Here is a 22,109-nt window from a genome sequence, read left to right as displayed (position 1 = left end):
AAAGTGTGAAGACTCTGAGGAGCAGCCTAACTAGCACATTTAAGGAACAGCAAGGATGGGGGGGAGGAAGAGGGAGAGGGGAGGAGAGGTCAGAGAATAACAAAGACCAGATTGTGTAGGGCTTTGCAGGCCTTTGGAAGGCCCCTGCAATTATATAACATCTAGCTCAAATTTCTTTCTTTTCTTTTTTTTTTAATTGAGATATAATTGACATAAAGCATTATATTAGTTTTAGGTGTCCAAACCAAATAATTCAATATTTATACATATTGCAAAATGGTCACCACAATAAGTCTAGTTAATAGACATCAACAGAGTGACGATATTTGTTCTTGTGCTGAGAGCTTTTAAGATCTATTCTCTTAGCAACTGTCAAATATGCAATACAGTACTATTAGCTATAGTCACCACGCTGTACCTTACATCCCCGTGTTGTACGTATTTCATAACTGGCAGTTCGTACCTTTCTGTCCTCTTGCCTACCTCCCTACTCCCTGCCTATGGCAACCATCAATCTATTCTCTATGAGTTTGCAATTTTTTAAAGTCCACTAATACATCTTTCTCTCTCTGACATCTTCTTTACCCATTTATCCACTGATGGACACTTAAATTGCCTCCGCATCTTGCTGCAATGAACATAGAAGTGTGTGTATCTTTTTAAATTAATGTTTTCATTTCTTCCAGATAAATCCCTAGGAACGGAGTTGCTGGATCCATTTGGTATTTCTGGTTCAAATTTTTAAGAATGCTTCCTTCTGTTTTCCAAAATGGCTGTGCCAACAGTGCACAAGGGTTCCCCTTCTTCTGCATCCTTGCCAACACTTAGTGTTTCTCGTCTTTTCCAGATTTCCTACAATGTGCCTGTAGTTTCACTGATGGAGTCTCATGATACCAAGTGCAGACTGGACTGGGCATGTCTGACACAGCTGACCGCAAGAAATCCAAAGGATGAATAAGTGAAATGACTGAAAATGCTGAGTGCATGTGACTGGAGGAGTGGCCAAAGGTGAGACTTCTTTAAAAATCTGTTAATTCAGAAACTCTGCGCATGCCAAGGTGTTCCAGGAACAGCCAGACACAGTTTGGGCCCAAGAAACTCATATGGTCTCCCAGGAGGCACATTGGGAAGGCAGCATAGGGTCTGGTTAAATGAGGCATAGCAAAGAGTTTGGTGGAAGCTCAGAAGTGATATGTGCTAAGACTTCATAGAGCTGGCAGCCTAAGTCAAGACCAAGCGACTGGTAATGTTTAAAGGGGAAAAAAATGGTGGAAGAATGAAGAAAGAGAAGGGGTTATGAGGTGTCCAAATACATGAAATTAGGGTAGGAAAAGTGTGTTTGTTTTGAATGGAAACATATGTTGGCTTGAGTGGAAAATGTATACATGGCAGTGGTGAAAGGTGGGTCAGGGTAAGATCAGAATTTTTTTATGGACAGATTGATGTTTTAACCAATAAGCAAAGGAGTTTCAGTGAAGGTTTCAATAGGAAAATGGTATGGTGTGTAGAGCTGCTTTGACAGAGAAAACTTTTGGGAGAGAGCAACTAGTGGCGGCAAATACTCAAGAAGAGCTGAAAGTCATGACAGGAGTGGCCAATGTGGCCATGGAGAGGTATAGACTGCTACACCAGATATTTGAGAAGAATTATACAACCTAGTGACTGGTTAAGAGCTATTTGTATATTTTGAACGACTGAGAGATGTTCACTAAGAAAATGGTGACAGATTTTGAGATATTTTATGGGATCAACAAAAAAGGAATCTGGTTTGAAGATTTGAAATTTGAGTGATGATATGCCAGACATTTAGAAGGGTTACAGATAGGAGGGCAACTTTCAGGTAAGAGGCAATGCTAAAAATAAAAACTTGTTAGGGTAAAGTTGGCAAATAATTATTGGTATTTTTCCTTTTCCCGTTTCATTGAGCCAACACAATCTCTAGTGGGTATAAATAGAAGAGCCATTTTATCTCCCATTCAAGTTGGGACATTGTGAGAATGAGAGGGCAACTGTGAGTAATTACAGCGGATAAGGAGCAGAGAAGAAGGGCTGTCCAGAGCAAGTGAGGACGTACAGATTCCAGTTTATAAGCGCTCTCTTACTTTTTCAAGGTTGGGGAGCTGCCCATTCCTTATCTTTATTACTGCTCTTGTTTTCTCAAAAGGAGTCAAGTGATTCAATTAACGTCGCTTCACTGTCATTTGAGGCCACAGTGTATTCTGGCAAAGGACCCAGTTTTAGACACCTACACAACAAACACAATGCTAATGAAGTAGTTTATGTCCTATAACTCCTCTCTATTGACGCTCCTGGCACAGCTAATGAAGTGTGGAGGGGGAGGGCCTGAAGGGTGTGCACGCGCGTGCGCGATGCTGTGCACACACGTGCTGGGGACGAACAGGCAGGGAAGTGTTCTCCTTATCCTGTAGAGGTGATTCGTTTGGTAGTTCCTTTGCTGCCAAAAGTAGTTTAACAGAAGAGCAAAATTGATATTCAAACTGAGTCTGACTGTGGAGAGCATTCCTGCAGCTCTCAGGTAGGAAGGCACTCAAATCCAACTCAAAATGCTAAAGAAAGCCGTTTTCGTTCAGACTCAACATTGTCATCTTCATTTAAGAACATGTTCACATGGTACCCTTCTTCAGGGAAGGAAGTCAACTCTGGAAGTACCCTGTAAAATGTAGGGGTGATTTTTCCTAGGGCAGGGGACTTTTTTTGCCTTTACTGCCCATTAGGCTTCCTGCCTTAATAATTTATCGGGCTTTTTATTCCGAGTAGATGCTTCACATTTCTCTTGATGCAAACGGAAACAGGATGTGTTTTGTTGGCGTTCTTTGACCTGACCTTTGAAACAACCACGTCATCTGGTTATTGTGTTATTTCTAGTCTCTGTGGTCTTATGTCTCAACGAACAGTTTATTTTTGAGAAAAATCTATTTGATTCTGCAAAAACTTTTCTATACCCTGCCTTCAAGAAGGAAGATTTTTCTACATATCTATTAGTTACAGTTTAAAAAAATGAGACAGAAGCTGTAATTTATAAATATGGCATCAGAAGCAAAGCATGCGATGATTTCTATGGTTCTTTGATAAAATGGCACAAAACCCAGAAAGGAAGAAAGGCCCAAAGTATTGATCTATCTATATGAGACATATATATATGGTCATATTTTACATTTTCAAACAGACTATACATAAAAACAAAATGCAAAACATTTTGACAAAATGGTACGATGAACAAATGTTTAAATGAGCACTATTTGGCTTCGATCTGTCTATAAGTTGTTTATCAGACCATATATCTTCATACAATATAGAAATCCCAGATAATCTTTAAAGAGTCAAACAACAAATGGACGGAAAAGGAAGGTCCTAAAATTATACTTGCAACCATACATACATTCTTTTTTATTTTTTTTAAAGATTTTATTTATTTATTTGACAGACAGAGATCTCAAGTAGGCAGAGAGGGAGGCAGAGAGAGAGGAGGAAGCAGGCTCCCTGCTGAGCAGAGAGCCTGATTCGGGGCTCCATCCCAGGACCCTGGGATCATGACCTGAGATGAAGGCAGAGGCTTTAATCCACTGAGCCACCCAGGTACCCTTATACATACATTCTTAACTCAAGATTATCATCAGAAAAGAGCAAACAAAAAATATTCTTAATTCTAACTATAAACTTGCCATTAGGGAGGGAGGGGAAAGGTGTGCATCAACAGGGCAAAATTTGTGTTTGGATATAAGTTCGTTTTACTTAATGTACACCAGCATTTCACCAGAATCTTATTAAGTACAGTTGCCAGCTTATCTTTTGAAAAGTAGATTTTTTTCATTATTTGCTTCCAACTTAAAAACAACAAAAAAACCCACAAAAAAACCTACCATCCATACTTTGTGTCAAACGCAATTATCTTTTTCTCACGATCTATTCATGATAACATAAAAACCTGACAAAAAAAGAGTTGACCACTCCTTCGGACCCTCTCTGACCCCATCATTCTCTCTGCCTCCACAGAAGCGGAGATAATCATTAGCAGAATTTTTTTTCTGCTATTACTGCATATATGTTAATAAATAAAATGTAGTGTTAATTTATGGGTTATGAAAGTTTCATACATGGCATCACATTCCCATAATTATTCAGCAGATTGCTTTTTTTGCTACTCAGCATGTGTTTTCTAGAGCTATTTTTTCCTTTGTTACTTTTGCCTTCCTTGGTGCCATTTAAAAATGTGAAATTTCTAACCTGTTACAATACAATAGGAGTTTTTCTCCTGTTACATTTATAGTTTATGGACCACTTCTTTCATATCATTACTATCACTGCAATCATTCTCTGTAATGCTGTTCTTTGTGGATCAGGAGGGACCACTTTTGGCCACCACAGAACAAAATGCGAGACCAGAGTGCTTGAGTATGAATTGATTAAATTGATTAAGTTATTCTGAAATTTGTCATTTTCAATGTCCTGTCATTATACAGGTCAGTGATGTATTTCCCCTTCAACAAGTTTTTTAGCTGTCCTATTTTCTCATCCAAATAGTTTCTGTTGGTTTTATTGTATATTTATTGCCTTAACGATACTAAGAAGGTTGCTAATAATTCTCCAGATATTAAACGTTGATCTGTGTGTAAAAAAAATCACAAGTAGATTTGATTAAATATCATTCATCTGCTGCTCTACACTGTTCAACGTACTTTTCTAAATGTTTCTGGTGCTATCTTTAAAGACAGCACTTTGTTCTTGGAAATCTCACGAAAGAAAGAAAAAGAATCATTATTTTTAAAATTATGCTTGAATATACTTAAGCCAACACTTAAGCCAATACTGAAACTTAGTGGCAAAGTAAGAATACAGCCAGGAGGGTGCCTGGGTGGCTCAGTGGGTTAAGCCGCTGCCTTCGGCTCAGGTCATGATCTCAGGGTCCTGGGATTGAGTCCCACATCGGGCTCTCTGCTCAGCAGGGAGCCTGCTTCCTCCTCTCTCTGCCTGCCTCTCTGCCTACTGTGATCTCTCTCTCTGTCAAATAAATAAATAAAATCTTTAAAAAAAAAAAAAAAAAAGAATACAGCCAGGAAATAAAAATGAGCCTCAGTGGGAAAAATGGCCAGTTAATAACAAGATGAGAAGTCAGACTGCAAAGCATGGAAACTTTGGCTTTGTGCAAATAAAGCCTAACACAGTTGAAGCCAGAGTGAATCACCAGGAAACATGAGTAAGCAAATCTCGAGCAAGTGTGACATTGGCATCTAAAAATATGCAACACATCTGACTCTGATGTACACTGACGAGGCTCCCTGCTTTGACCTGTTCTGGGTCAGAGACCAGGAAGGCTCCTTGAAACTCCTGATGCTACCAGAGGGAAGAAAACGCTGCCAGACAGATACTGGGATAAAGGCTGCTTGAGTCAGAAACGCACACATCTCTACCCCATCTAGTAGGATCTGGAGTCATTAAATAAATGTCTAGAAAATGCTTTACAAATCAACTATAGTAACCCAGACGAGATACCATAGCAACAGCATTTAATGACTCAGCGGTGTCTGAGAAGAATGGAGCAGAGGCACCTTGAAGCATCTGATGATTTTTGCCGGGAGAAACAATCTCATCTAAAGGGTTTACTAATTCCAAGTACCAGGATTTTTCTCAACATTGATCCTAAGGAAAGGTTCAAATATCTAGGGCCAAATGCCACACAGGACAAGCTCAACAAATAAAGAAATGCTTGTCCTGAGTGTGGGGGGATTAGGTAGGGCTCTGTGTCCTTAACCCGCTCATGTTCCTAAGGACTCACTGACACCAGATGCTGGGGGTTTGAATCTGGAAAGGGTGGGGCAGGGTGCCAGGTGATGGGTGATGAGGAGAAACTCCCAAGAAAACCGTGGAGAAATCATTCTTAAATAAAATGAACACATTGTAGTCCCAGTGGAAACTCAGTCATGATCATATTCTACTGACTCCATCCAAACTTATGACAGCTTTCAATAAGTTCACTGGTATATGGCTTGCATGAAGGCTACTATCATATATTCCATCAATATCCAAAAGTAAAGAGAGAGAAGAAAAATATTCTATAGGTAATTCTTGCCAAACTAGACAAAATGATTGGTCTGAAGACAGGGTTTTTTAAATTTTTGCTTAAGTACTTGGCATATCCAAATTAATTCCCATCTCAGTTGTCTTAGTTCATGAGTAAATACAGTGTGTGGCATTTGCAAATTAGTCAGAGTTGAGTCTCTGGCTCCCACAGAAAGCTAATGGGCAAGCTTGAGAAGTTGGAGAAAAGATATTATTTCTAAGTGGTAAAATATACTCACGCACAAAATCACATTTTCAATGAATTAAAAAAATATCTTGCTGTTCCTCCCTTCCCCACATTTTTAATTCTTCTAACTCAAAATTTTGTCCTCTTTCTCTTTCCTTCTTTTTCCAGATAGAATTGCTGAAAGGCATCATTAGGATAGAGATTAACTTTTTCCTTGAGACACCTGGGTAGCTCAGTTGTTTAGCTTCCGCCTCATGATCTCATGCCAGGCTCTACCCTCAGTAGGGAGTCTGCTTATTCTTCTCCCTCTGCTTCTCCCCTCAGCCCTGAGCTCACGCTCTCTAAAATAAATAAATAAAATCTTCAAAAAAAAAAAAAAAAGATAAATTTTTCCTCAAATAGCAAAACACTTTAGTAGTGGCAGGCTCTGTGAAACTTACATGTGAACAAAAATGAAAATGCTTTTTGTGTTACAGAGAATCATGTCCTGATTCAGATTAAGATGGAAGAATTTTTTGGTGACAGATCCAAATCACTGAGTACTTCATATGTAGAACTTACAAAATGCACTGAATTAGAGGACAGCCAGTAGTAGCAAGCAAATGAGTGTTTGGATTTGGGGAATCCTGCTTAACGGAAATGTACAGATCTGACATAATGGAAATGCACAGATTGTCAGAGTTTATGAAAATCCTCTTCCTGCCTCACCATTTTTTAAAAAGATTTTATTTATTTAACAGAGAGAGATGACAAGTAGGCACAGAGAGAGAGAAAGAGAGAGGAGAAAGAGAGAGAGAGGAGGAAGCAGGCTCCCTGCCGAGCAGAGAGCCCAATGACAGGACTTGATCCCAGAACTCTGAGATCATGACCTGAGCCGAAGGCAGAGGCTTAACCCACTGAGCCACCCAGGCGCCCAGTGCCTGATCATTTTTAATATGCCTTGAGTGACTAATGAGGCTTTTAATGATACCATCTATTTCCACTTAGTGGTGGAACAGTTAATATGTAGTGGGAAAAAATAAGAATGAATATTCATAAATATTAAAATAGTTATTTACTTGTAGGATATATACATCTACTTCTTCACTCACCTTCCTCAAGCCCAGTTATAAACTTGTGGGTCTTGACAAGCAGAACACAAATAGAGCAGGTGCCTTTGTTAGTGCTGTAGGTATTTTCTGGCACTTAGATTGATACCGGCTGTGTGCTAATTAATCTTGGGATGGCCTAGATCACCAAATACTACAAAGCTAGAAATGCTCCCTTAACTTCTAGGAATGTGTCTGAATGTTGGCTCCAAATGCCCCTGGAGGTATGGGCCAGGTCCTAACAGCCTCTATGATGTGTTCTAGTCAGGACAAAGTAAGAACTGTTTGCATAAACATATGCCAGCAAGTCAGATCCAAGGGATAGTGGTGAATGGTGCTTTTGGGGACACATAGCTAACAGCATTGTCTGGTCTAATAATCCTGGACATAGATAGGGGTCCAGTATCCAGTCATGTGTTTGAGTGCCATTTTTTCATTAAATATCAGTACAGCATACCCAGCACATTTAAACCGTACTGTGCCATAGTTTACAGGTGTGGCTGTGCACGTAGCCCTTCAGCTATATTTAAGCAACATCAATAATGGAATTGACACATCGCTTCTAGGCCTATGAGATTAACTGGATCACTGAATGAGCAGTTTGGATAAGAAAGGAGAGAGCCTGAAAAGAAGAGACTGAGCACAATATGGCAATGGTTGCCAATATGCACAATATGGTTGGTTGCAATGAAGTCCTACTCTCTGGACATGCCTTTATTTTCTCTTCAATGGACTGAACGATCAAAAATATGGACTATAAAATGCTCAAGCATTGCTTCTTTCAGCCAAGTCTGATGAAATGCATGGATTGCATTGGGGAAAATGAAGAAAAACCAACCTGAAGACGGCAAGGGTCAGAGACCAGAGCACTAATGGCTTCCTCAGTTCAAACTTCGCCCGTTTGTTCATCAGGTGCCGACCACCAAAGATGAAGGCAGCATACAGAGCAGAAAACAGGAAAGATTTCTTCCTGCAACAGACAAAAAACCAGTATCTTAGAAAATAAAAATCTCTAGGCAGTTAATTTTTATTCATGAGAAATTTATATTTCCTAATTATTTGCAATTTTTTATACCAGTTTTTCTTCATAAGTGCTGAGAGTGTGTTCTTGGGAATGTGCCCCTTCACTGAAGAAAGAATGTTTAAACATCCTTTCGATGACATGGCATTCTATGGAAACCTCCCTTGACAAATTATGTCAATCTAGATTAGTCAGCACATGTCAGAATAGATCTGTGTCCTTTTGGAGCTCCATGACTTTAAAAATTTCAACAACATAGCATTAAGGTACAAAAAGAAAAACTTTCACTGAGGGATTCAAACACTAAAATCAAGCTACTTAGATTTAGGGCACCCCTAGTATGGATTCCTGAGATCTTCTCCACCAAAGGAGCAAGTATTAAGTTTGAATATGATCATTAATAATTGGGATAACTGGTCAACATCATACAATACAAAAGAAGAATGTAGGTGGTACCTGAAGTACACCTGCCCTAGAGCTTGAACCTGAACCTAATCAAAATCGGATTTTACTACCTATCCTTTGGAAATATAAACTGTGGGAGCTTCTGTAGGACAACTGAACTTTCGTCTTCAATAAGTCAGGAGTATGGAATCTAAATACGAGTCTCTTCTAGATTAAGGAGTGGCTTGAGAAACTATAATCAAAGGTAATAGGTAGACTTTGGAGGCTCTGTATTTGAGCAAACCAAATGGAAAAAGACATTTTTAATAAAATGAGAAAGTTTTTAGTCATAATTTTAAACATACTTAGTTACTATTTATGGGTGAAATTACATGTCTTGGATTTGATTAAAAATATGCTAGGAAAGAAATAAAACCAAGACAATATTCAGGGTAAAGAGATAAAACCAGATTAACAAAAGGACGAAGGAATACAGGCTTTTTCTCTTTTTGTCAGGCTTAGGTGGAACTCTAGTCAGAAATGTCCAAGCAATATGAATTAGAATCTCTAGGTCCTGCTGGTTTACTACTGTATCAAGAAGTAAACAGTGTTATTGATAATACCAATAAGAACAAAAACAAAACCAACACGATTCTATACAACTATGATTCAACAGAAAGTAACAGAGGGGGGTGCCTGGGTGGCTCATTGGGTTAAAGCCTCTGCTTTCCACTCAGGTCATGATTGCCAGGGTCCTGGGATCGAGCCCAGATCGGGCTCTCTGCTCTGCAGGGAGCCTGCTTCCGCCCCCCCCCCCCCCTGCCTCTCTGCCTACTTGTGATCTCTGTCTGTCAAATAAATAAATAAAATCTTAAAAAAAAAAAAAGAAAGAAAGAAAAAGAAAGTAACAGAGGCCTTGTAAATGATTTAAACACCTGAATGAACTTCCTAAAAAAGCAGTATTTCTCTTAAGATGGACATTCCCCACTCGATGAGATTAAAAGGGCAATCATTGAAAAGTAAGTGATAAGTCTAATACAAAAAGCAAAATGAATTAGTTTTTTGCAAATGCCTCCTATTTTTCTCTCTGACACTGCTTGTGTGTGCTGCTGACTAAGGAGGGATCTAATTATTTTCACAAGCAACACACTTAGTAGGCATGTGACCTACTTGGTGAACACCACCCAGTAAAGTGGTATTTCCAGAAATCAACCCATAAAGATGGAATGAAACACTTTCCAACTGAGGTTCGCAGATTCTTTTGGAAACATAGGACCTGGGCACATTGTCACTATTTGCTAAATGTTTGTTAGATGATCATGGTCTTGTCATATCAAATTTTCTGACAGGGAAAAATAATTATGCACTGATGTCTTATGTGCTCAGGAAACATTAACTGCGTGAATGAACGGTTTACTTTCCCAGTAACATATGAATTACTAAAGAATGAAATATTCGGAAAAAACATGATCCATTTTCTTCCTCCATAAAGAAACAGGCAATTTCTATACTTCAAAGAGAGGTGGAAATGTGAGACAGTTTTATAGGAACGTTATTAAACATTTCAAGAAGAAAGTACTTTTGCCTGTAAGTATGTGTATCCGATAAATATGAATACAAATGTGAGTGAGTGTTTGTAGGTTTACTCATATATGTTATGTATGAATTTTGCAAGTGCGTGTCACTAAATTGAGTCCTAATCACCGCCTGCATTCACACCCATCTAAGCAAGGACTCGCGAAAAACCAAATTCTATCAAGTTAATGTAAGCCGTAGTAATATGAAATAGTCTATATTCTTTCCTAAAAATTTTAAAACAATTTTGTTGTTCTTTTCTAAGTTATAAAAGTAACGATGAGTGACAGTATTCGTGGTATGATTCAGGGAGGGAGTCCTGAGGGGGCCACTCAGTGCTAACGAGCTTTCTCCTTGATTTTCCTAATCACCTGTAATGTAGGTAAAGCATTGTCTTCATTTTACAGATAAGCAAACCGGCTTAGAGGTTAAGCCTCTTCTCCTGTAGTAAACTTTCCCAAGAAAAAAGGGTGCACCTGATGTGTTATCTTATAGCCACAGAAGAATTCCACAAGCCCTCCTACTGAATTGCATGGTCATTGTGTAACTGTGTGGCACGTTGCTAAACTGTGAATACACCAAGAGTAATCTCCATGCCTTCATGTTTCAACTATCATATTGTGAAGGTTTGGAACACTTTGATCCAGACCCTGTTTACCTCCTGGAGAATACAAATAATCTATATATGCGAAGTTCATTCAGGTGTTTAAATCATTTATATATATATATTTATATATAAAAGCTTTTCCTTAAATTGCTTATCATTCTTGCTCATTCTATCTAATTTGGATTTTGGTTATGGTTAGATTGTGTTTCTTGCAATTACGGATCAAATTAAATGGCTGTCTGTATGTGATCCTATCATTCTAGCCATTGAGGGAAAAATAATGTGCCTCGAAGAACCAAGAAAAATACAAAAATCTCCCCTCAGGATGTTTTCCTCTGCATTTCTTCAGCTAAGAATGAGAATTAGTCCTAATGCACTACTAACTTCCTGGCACAGACCCTTCTATTTTCCATGTGTTTTCTAAAGATTATCTTTACCAACCTTCAATTCCATAGCTAGGGCAACCAAGTCAATTGATATAGACACAGAGAATCTGAGAATTGCCAGAGACCTTAGAGAGATTGAGCCCAAATTTCTCGTTCAACAGAAGAGGGAATGGGGGATAGGGTGTGGTGCTGGATGACATTACTTTCCTATGGTCACATAGCTACACACTGTATATGGGCCCAAACTACCAAAATTTTGCTCAAGCAGGTAGGTAAACATAACTTAATTGTCTAGGGTATATCTGAGTCACCTGCTATAATACAAATAAATTGCTTATTGTATACTTTCTAAATCTATTATGGTGAAATTCAAGTCTGTAATGCTTTCAGTTAATTCAGAATTAACCTTTTACTTCTTCTGTAAGAGGGAGTCATCTAAAGGAGGCATGAACTCTTACCTCTTCCAACTGAGAAATCCAAAATGTATCACTTATAGTTGAATGCATTATGAGTTTTTTCCATTTAACTTAGAATAAATTAAGATTTTCATTAACATACTGGGCAATTTAAATGGATTCAAGCTGCCGTTCGGTTCTGCCATCTCTTTGGTAAAGATTCAATCATTGTCAAGTGAATAATGACTTCCTACTAGCCCACTTACTATTTAATAGGGATAGATGACTTCCCTAATGCTTCCATAGTAATCTAATAATACTTCATATTCTGGCAGGCCTCCATAGCTGGGTATAATGGTAACACTACATTGTTTTGTTACTGGATCATTAACAATTTCCAGAGGGTAGGGACTCCTACCATTAAAGAATCTTAAATGTATATCATATAGCCTAACCCTTCACCATAGGGGCCCAATACCTTTCAGGACAGTGCTTCTGTAGCTATAATTACAAAGTAACCAACTAAATAAAGAAAACCCAAATGAAATACTGATGTGTTTTGAGCTTGTTGCCCTGGTATTCACTCTTTTTCCCCCTTCCATTTCTGTCATTGATGTGAATGGACATTAGCCCGTAACTAATAAAAACAAATAATCGCTTTATCATTTATCCTCAGAAAGCTGGACTTCTTTATCATGTTACCCTCATCCAAAACATTCCTAGGTGTTGTTTTTCCTATTCTCACCAGAGTAACTGCTAATGATTTGTACTTATTGTTCTAACCAATAACACTTGTCATAGACTGTGTATACATTCGAACTGCCCCCCTCGGCCCAACCCCTGAGCTTCTACAGAAATCAGGACCTAGCTTGAGTCCCTTTAATACTCACTTCCAGATTTCTGTTGGCTGACTTGTGCACTTCTGAAGAGTCAGACAAGTTCATTTGAGAATGGTGACACTTTCAAGTGGGTAGTCTTTCAACACAGGGTATTTGCTAATGAACACTATGGGGGGAGATGGCCTGAACGCCTTTGTGCCTTAGTGACCTTGCTTTTGTGGTTACCATGCATGTGTAAAGTACAAGGGTTGTGAAAATGCAAACAAAACTTCGAGGAAGAAAAGAAAAGGACCCCTGAACACCTCACCTGCTTTGCCTGATAGCTACCAAGCACAGAACGTTTTCTAGTTGAGAAAATTTTCCAAAGAGTCTAACTGGGGGGAAAAAAAAAGCTAATTGGAGAGGCCATATCTCTTTTAAGACTTCTCCTTTAGTTCAGCTCCTGATTCGAATGAGGAAGCAATTCAGGATTCTGAAAGTAATTTTAAGGCCACAAACAAATTACAGACCCAGAGATGGAGGAAATAACACTTGGCTTTTTGCCAACAAGACATTCAGTGGACCATCGTCAATGGTGGTCATAATTTGGTAAGAATATAAAAAAGAGGTTTTCTTGAGAGGGTGAAATTGTGCTCTGGGACTGGATTCTGTCCTATTCTTGAGAATTACCCCCAGCACTTCATACAGGCATTTCTCTACATTACAAATAATGGAAATTTTCCAGGAGTTGCTATTCACAAGTAAATTATAACTAGAAATTAACTCTGCCCAGAAATTCTGACAAAGAATGATGTAGAGAATAATAGTGGAAATAGATCCATAATAAGTACAAATGAATAGTGACTTCATAATTGCAAGACAAAGCTGTGACTAAAGAAAAGAGTGTTATTCTAACCAGTTATGTGTGACCCAAGAAGCCAAATAGTTTCTGAGTCTTTTTGAGTTGCAAATACCTCTTTCTTATTTTACTTTCCTCTCAGATGCAAATTGAAAGATCACAGGTTGTCCTTATTTATTTAAAAAACAAACAAAAATAAGGGCGAGAAAACCATTTTTTGTAATTCAGTCTTTCTATTGTTGAAGTAGGCCACGCTCAAGGTAGACTTGTATTTAGTACTGTGGATTAAAGGGCGTGGCTGTGTATCTCTTTCTAGGAAAGTACACTACTCCTAAAACAGACCCGTTACACAAGATTGCTTGTACATATATGGCAACATACCATTTTTACCCCTTGTCCCCTTTTTAAAACTCTTGATGAATTCTCTTTTCTTTTTATAGGGGGAAATAGGATCTTTCTACTTTCAAAATGTTAAAATCACATACACACAAAGCCCCATAAATAGTGTAGATAATAATGTCTGTTAAAAATTCTGAGGAAGGAGATATTGCTGTGATTAGAAAATGCTCTGTGGAGGGTGGGCTTTGAGGCAGACCCTTTGAGGCTTTGGGTGGATGGACAGATGTAAGTGGGAATTTGGGGTGGGGAGAAAGCAGCGCCTCTAGGCATAAGCTACGCTGGGCATGTGTCAGACCCGATGTTTCCTCAGTGGGTGGGAAGACATGAGAGAAAGTCAGATTAAAGTTCTGGCATCTCCTCAAGGTTGTGCAAGGTGTGTGGTCAGGAATGGGTTATGACTAGTAGTTGAAGTATAGTACTGGAATCTGTGGCTTAATTTTCCTTCCTTTTAAATAAATAAGAATAGCCTCACTCATGGGTATACCATAATATGCCCTGGGGGAGAGAGGAAGAGGGAAGTAAAGATAGATGGCGATGCCCTGGTTCAGGCCATGGAGAGCGCTTCAAGTCTTTGAGCTGGGATGGGGAGGGGCGGCAGGACGGGAATAAAGAGATCCGTTCACGGGGAAACTTGGCATTGAGTACTTCTCTTCTAATGGGTAGATGTGGCTGAAGTTTGACTCTAGATCTCTAAATCAACAGACAAGTTCCCCATAGCCCACACGGGCAGCCTCGGTAGCAGCTGGGGTTCCTGAGTGCCGTGGTACAGATGGAAGGAACTTCTTTAATGAATTGCTCTTCCCAGGAATTATCAGATGGGACCAACTTGAAGTTTTATTCACTTAAAAATGACTATTCTCCTGTCCTGAGAAAAGAAGAGCAAATTTCGAGGCCAACCGTGGCATTGTTTCCAGAAAGCTGATACTTGGTTCAGTATTCCCTAATAGTCCTCCAGAGCAAATGTCCCTTTTAATCCTAAAATACTGCATCTTACAGATATGCCAGAATATTTTTTCTTTGTGTCAGACGACATGGTTTTATAAAACTGATCAGAAAGATTCGAATTCAGACTTAGAATTACAGATTTTCGAGAACACAAAAACAAAGGAATAATTAAACTTCTTGCTTTGGCAAAGGTTAGAGTTTCTCATCTCCTTGGAAAAAGTAAAGCTTGCAACCACCTGTGAATAAAAACTTTGTCAGGGGTCCTGGTAGACAAATCTCCCACTTCAAACTAATGACGAGCGGCGGCACCGACAAACTTATTTGGAGTTTCTGGTATGTCTGAGGGCGTGGCTCAACTTGATTACCCGGTACTGAGGGTCACTCTGAAATAGAATTGCCAAGTTACCAAGTAACTGTCTTGTTATCCACTCCTGGTGCTTGCCATGGCAAAACACGACGTTCTAGAGGTCGTGTAAAACAACAGTAAATAACCGTAAATAGGAGACAGCATGCAGAAAGAGAATTCAGAAAGTGGTTCCATCAGCACTTCACTTTCATGTGCTCATTCCCTTAAAGAAATGCCCTTTGTTCTAAGAAAGAGAAAGCTTTCATTCGAATTTCCAATGAAGAAGTGCTCACCCATTAAGACCATGATAATGAGTAAAACGAATGTGATAATGAACACAGAAAGCAGACTAAAATTCTGAACCGTCTTCTATGATATAAGAGCGGTGAGTGACTCCCTGTTAACAGATTAAATTTTACCTTTTACAGTCTTAAAATCTACCACAAAGTAGAAATAGGGGATTAGGGATTTTTTTTTTCTCTGAAAATAAACTTTTTTCAGACCAGAAGTTACACAAAGCATGATTAATTATGGGCTTGGGTCAAGACCGCAAATTTTTGTTTGGTTTGTTTGGTTTTGAATCCTGCTATCTATTCTAATGGCCTGCGCACCATAGAAATAGAAAATTTTAAAAATCTTATATGATATTAAAATATATATAAAAATAAAAACTAGAGTCAAATACAGAATTTTGTTTCTTGCTTGTCTTCATCCTAAAGAAGCTCTGAAATGTTCTGTAGAAAATAGATTACTCTGAGAGGTGGAGACTAAAACCAGAAGTGAAAATACATTGTAAAAAGCATTTATGATTATTCACAATGGAACGGAAACCGGATTTCAGGTTTACAAGATTAAGTCCAATTCAGACACACAATTTTCCCAGACTTAAAATCAAAATGACAGCTGCACAGACACCAGCTCATAACAAGCACAAACATATTCAAATTTATGAGCTCTTTATACTCAAGGGCTAACCGTTTGAAGTGAAAAGTGACCCATTTCTGCCACAGTCTACTATCACCTTATATTTAGAGAGTTTTAGTTTATACTCGTTGCTTCAGACAACTGTAAAGAAGCTAGAAAATACTATCAAGGACAAAAAACCCCCACAACTACATGTTTTCATGGTAACTACTGGTTGATTAAATAGACTGTTGCATTGACTTTCCCCGTGGATAGAAATGTTGAAAGAGGGGTGGTGGGAAAAGCAATGAGAAAACATGTCCCAAATGCTATTTCTGGATTAGGGAAAAAATAGCTCAGAAGTGATAAGGATGATTTCGTGGTATAGCTCACAGATACGTTTTTTGTCACCAAAAGAAAATTTACATAAGATATGAAGCCTGAGTAAAAACTGGCAATGACAAGAAGGAATATATTATTAGCCAGGGAGTGGAAATGACAGACTTTTTTTTTTTCACCCATGAGATATCACCCAATTACCCAAGAAAGAACTCTCTTTGCCTTTTGAAAATAATAATGCGGCAAGATTTTGATTAGGGTATTCACATGGCTCCTTCCAGATATGAATGCTCATTCAGGGACAGAAGAAGATAAGGCCCAAAGACACTAGCTTTGAGAACTCCCGTAATGACGACAATTGGCCTCACGAATTGGACTGTGCTGCTTTCTCATCCCTGCTGTAAAAAAGCCCCACAAACGTCATGGCTTCAAACGAGAGGATTGGATTATCGTATTGTTGCAGAGTCAGAAGTCTGAAACGAGTCTTGTGGGGCTAAACTCAAGGTGTACCCCGGTTGTGTTCCTTCTGGAGGTTCTGGGGGGCAATCTCTTTCTTGGTCTTTTGTGGCATTTGGAGGCTGTCTGTCATCCTTGGCTTTCTTCACATTCAAAATGCATTGCTCCTACCTCTGTTTCTACGGTCACACTGTCTTCTCTTACTCTGTTTTTGTCATCCTATCACCTCCTCCGACTCTGCTCTTACCTCCCTCCTAAGGACTCTTGAGATTACATTGGGTGCGAGAGATAATCCAGGCCCACGCCCTGGAAAGAACTATTCTCCAATTTTAAGGACTCTTATGATTAGATTGGGCCCACCGGATATTCCCGAACAATCTCATCTCCAAGTCCTTAACCTAATCGCATTTGCAGTCTCTCTCTGTTGCTGTAGAAGAGAAATACACATACAAATTCATAAATAAAACATGGATGTCTTTGGGGGACTATGATTCATTTGGCCACATGGATTAACTTGAAATTATAATAAGGTCTAAAGCCATTTTTCTGATGCAACTAACAGGGGACAACCCTACAGAGGGCAAAACTTTCTTTTCTATTCTTGCTTTATTAGACCCAAAGCCAGCCTCTTCCCTCCAAGTTAAGAAAGTACTTCAAGGGGCACCTGGGTGGCTCAGTGCGTTAAAGCCTCTGCCTTCGGCTGGGGTCATGGTCCCAGGGTCCTGGGATTGAGCCCCGAGTTGGGCTCTCTGCTCTACAGAGAGCCTGGTTCCTCCTCTCTCTCTGCCTGCCTCTCTGCCTACTTGTGATCTCTGTCAAATAAATAAATAAAATCTGTTTAAAAAAAAAAAAAAGAAAAAAGACATTAAGAAAGCACTTTAAAATGCAAGGGCCTGAGAGTCACACTGTCACACAATTGTCCCAAAGCGACTCATATGCATGTGAACTCACAAATCAGTATTGGAAGTCTTAGTAGTAACATATGGTTTACCTTAGAACTGACTAAGTGCCAAAGCTTGGAATTTCTAGTAACACTCACACAATTTACTAGAAATAATATGTATTCAACGTATCTCCACTGTCACAAGTTCTAAATTGCTGTCTTAACACGCTTTTGTGACAACACAGATTGTTTGGCTTGGGACTATCACTTGCCTTTAAATCTTAAAATATACATTATAGCCTACATTTGGTACATTTTCCTATCTGCAGCAAGCCTGTTGTCCTGTGCTTCATCACTCTTACTGTTAAATCCCTGAAGACTGAGTCTTCCTCTCAGGGGGCTAAGAAGGAGCATTGTTCGATGTAGATGTTAACTCCTTTTCTGTAACTCCTTCTTCACTTGGTTTCTGGAATACTATCTTCTCTTAGTTCTTTCCCAACTTCACAGTCGGCACTTTTTTCATTCTCCTTTGCTGGTTCTCTCTTTATCTCCGCTATCTTTAAACCTTGAAGGGTTACCAGGGCTCAATCTATGGATCTCTCTCTCTTTTTTTTTAAATCTACCTGTGGTTCACAACGGGGGCGATGACTTTGCCCCTCAGAGGACATTTGGCAATGTGTGGAGACATTTTTGGTTTTCGTAACTGGATGGGGTTGGCTACTGGCACCTGGTGTGTGGAGGCCCTGGATACTGTGGAGGATTATCCAGCCCCAAACGTCAGTGGTGCTAAGGTTGAGAAAACTTGGATAAAAGAAATATAAAGAAATATCATCTTTAGAAGCGGGGCGGGGCACCTGGGTGGCTCAAGTCGGTTAAGCGTCTGCCTTTGATTCAGGTCATTATCTTAGGGTCCTGAGATTGAGCCCTGAGTCCCATGTTGGGCTTCCTGCTCAGTGTGGAGTCTCTTTCTCCCTCTTTCTCCCCTCCTCCCCCTCCACTTGCAGGCATTTGCGCACACACACACACACACACACACACACACATATTCTCTCTCTCTCTCTCAAATAAATAAAATCTTAAAAAAAAAAAAGAAAGAAAAGAGAAGAGAAATTGGAAAACTCAAGAGAATGTATATTAAAATGTGATATATCTTCAAAAAATGCATTTACTAGTTGGGATGATATCATTTATGCTTCAGATACACTTGGGCTGAATTGCTTCAAACTGATTTTAAGTGCAGAGTGAACTTCTTTTTTTCAAATCAGCAGTCCAAGTTAAAATTGAAGACAAGACAAAACAACCAATTCGGGTCAACTTTTCCTTCACAATTCTAGAATTAGGTTCACTTCTGCCTAAAATGGAAACATGGTACAGCCTGGTGATGATATGAATGATTAATTCTTCCCAACTCTACATTTTTTGCAGTCCTTTCCTTGCCATGAAGGTCACTGGGAAATGATTTGAAAGGAAGATTAGTCAAGACAGGTTGCCAAGACAATCCCTTATCCCACAGAGTTCCAATTCTTCTTGAAGTAGAATTCCAGGTGTGTTTCCCGTCATCTCTTTACTAACCAATCCTACAGTATAAGATAATTCCATAACAGCCAATCCTAACTTAGCTCTGGATGGGGCAATGCCATAAAAATACATTAGATTATCAGAATTTACAACTGTTATGTAGATCTTATAAGTTCTTACTGTCTTCTAAATCATTAAAGTATGATAAGTTGATAACAATAAAGATGTCTATGGCATAAACTTTTTAAAATTAACAGTAGGAAAAGCTCTATTTTGTAAGCCTCAGAATTTCATAAGGAAAATAGGAGCTCTCATATGATAAAATATGCCAAATGTGATAAAATTATTGTGCCATTTTCTAAATCTTAGAACAAATTACTCTTTATTTTTATTACCTACTCTCAGGCCTTTGCTCTCCAACATTTTCGCCGCATCAGGAGACACTGATTCTCCCCTGATGACTGTGTACAAAGCTTAATGAGTTGAACAGGAAGCTGCTTTCTGTAATGTTCCCGTCATCAGTTTCCACAGGGGGAACCAGAGTGAAGCCCGCCAGATTGTGCCCAAAGCTGGCTTAGGAGTCTTTTCTCTTTCTGTTTACTTCATTTCCCACAAAGACCTTCACTTTGCTTCCTTTCCCCCCCTCATTCACAGGTTCAAAGCTAGAAAAAAAGATGATAAAATTTTGGGGGAAAAATGAGTAATAGTAAAAATCTCAAGATCCATTAGGAAACTCCAACATGAAAAGCATAGCTTCCATTTCTTTAGAGGGTGAAAGAGAAATTCCTTTTATTTTTACAAGTTTCTTTGGACTTCTAGCTTGTGAGACAAAAATATTTTTCTTCCTTGTTGATCAGATGTGTCTTGGGACACAACTAAGGTACAGCTTGGATTGAGGAAGCATGGGATCTGATGAAAGAGACTCTCAAAATACAATGCTCACAGCAACCTTTTCTTCACAAGAAGGTGAAAATGCTTAGGGAGAGAAGAGAGTGTATCTGACTCACTGTTTCCTTGAAAGCCAGAAAGTTGATGTGTCTTCCCGTACATCCAAGAGCATTCCCTTTGGGGTGTGCAATAGGAGGGAATATGTCCTTCAGACCATGCGTGGCCACACGCCTGTGTTATGTCAAGAGAGAGCAACCACTCTGGAGAATAAACCTGAGTCTTTGCTTTTACTATTCTCTTTTCTACTGTTCTTCTTCATCAGGACAGATTTTCTAGGCAACAAATTTGAGAATATTGAAGGAATGGTCTTTAGTTAGCTATGCTTACACAGAAAGGTTTCCTATCAAAAGAAAAAAAGAAGCTTAAAAAAAAAAAAGGATTGACACGTATTTACTCAAGATATATCCTTTGATCTTAAGCATTTGGAACCAATTTAAGAACTGTGAGATATCTAAGAGCTATAACAACATTTAAAAGTATTTATGTGTTTGAATAGAAATGTCATTAATCTCATACAGTCATGAAATTCTCTAGGATTTGTAATAGATTTGATTTGATTTTTGTCTCTCAGACTATCTCCAAATGCTTTTACATGATTTGGATGACGCTATTCTGCCTATTCTGGAATCATGTCTTTACATCCTACATATATAGCTGTACTGTGATTTTCAAAAGACATCACACCTTTGCCCCAGCTTGCATTTGTGCAATGCCATTCTCACTATGTTGAATGCCCTTCCCACCTGCCCTCATCATTTTCTGGGAAGATATGTCCTGACTGCCTCTAGGTCAAGGTGATTGCACATCCTTCATCACCACTGAGCTTTCTATATACCTTTTGTGTACCTAATATCAGCGCCCTTACCCTATATATTTCACGTCTATAACTCTTAAGTGTAAGTTTACAGTTCTATAATCCTGAAGTATGTGAGAATTGTGTCTTACTCAACTTTGTATGCCCAAGCCTCTATACCACAGTGCTGGCCTGAAGTGGGCTCCTAACATATGAATGGATGAATGATAAAGTGGATATTATTAAATTTTGGAAATACTTTAAGGGAAAAGAAAGAAATATATAACCGAGAGACTAAATAGGATAACCAATGCTCAAGTCTTGAATTGGTGCTTCAAATCCACTTGATTCTAAGTCCAAACAGCAAAAATTATATTTTATTATACTTCTTTTTTCCTTTGGAAGCGGAAAGAATCCTACAAATTAATCTGAATTCAATACTGTTGGCTTAAAAAGAAAAGCAAACAAACAACAAACCACCTTTCCTTGGAAATATGATTATGTTTCTACTGAGACATGCTCCTTCTGGAGTAGCTTACTATATCAAACACTGCTCAGGAAGGCTGGGAAAGTATGATCCAACTTCTTTAGTTCTTGTTGGCCAGAGACTCATGTATTACTTTCTCAGTGGAACTGTTTGCAGAAAGTAAGCAAAAGACAGAATAGACAGGCGTGAAATGAGACCGTCCCCATGGTAGCATCACTTTCTACCTGATAACTGTACCTTCTTCTGCCATCAAGAGAATCTATGATTCGCCAACACATTCCAAGGCAAATTCTGGGAATGTCTAAGCTTAATCTGAAACCAAAATGATGACCCCAAACTGTCTATATAACTTTACAGTTCTAAAGAAATCATGTTTGTTTTGATCAGGATCATTCCACAATCAAAGACAACTCTAAGATACCATTTGATGCCTATCGCTAGGCAAAGGAGAAAGTGATAATACCTGAGTGAGGGGAGCCGCTTTTGCTGGCAGCTGCGAAGGCCAAATGACCTGTCTCTGGAAAAACTTATCAAGAACTTGAAAACATTCATGTCTTTTAATCCTGCAATTCCACCTCAAGGAATCTCTCTAGCGCAAACAATCTTTTTTTTTTTTTTTTTAATTTTATTTATTTGAGAGAGAGACACTGAGAGAGAGCAGGAGAGAGGAGAAGGGCAGAGAGAGAAGCAGACT

General features: G+C 38.9%; 1 protein-coding gene across 2 annotated transcripts in view; it reads right to left on the bottom strand.

Annotated features, from left to right (window-relative positions):
• The window catches only part of ELOVL6 (ELOVL fatty acid elongase 6), a 121,222-nt gene that overhangs the window by 31,991 nt on the left and 67,122 nt on the right, over positions 1 to 22,109 (bottom strand). For both annotated transcript variants that reach the window (XM_004748076.3, XM_045085544.1), the window contains one exon: positions 8,192 to 8,323. In XM_004748076.3, the coding sequence (XP_004748133.1) occupies positions 8,192 to 8,323 (132 nt within the window). The remainder of the gene's footprint in view (positions 1 to 8,191; positions 8,324 to 22,109) is intronic.

Source organism: Mustela putorius, unplaced genomic scaffold (assembly GCF_011764305.1).
Source record: "Mustela putorius furo isolate JIRA1106 unplaced genomic scaffold, ASM1176430v1.1 tig00000868_pilon_pilon_pilon, whole genome shotgun sequence".
Taxonomy (NCBI): Eukaryota; Metazoa; Chordata; class Mammalia; order Carnivora; family Mustelidae; genus Mustela; species Mustela putorius.
This window is presented reverse-complemented; position numbering and strand designations above follow the sequence as displayed.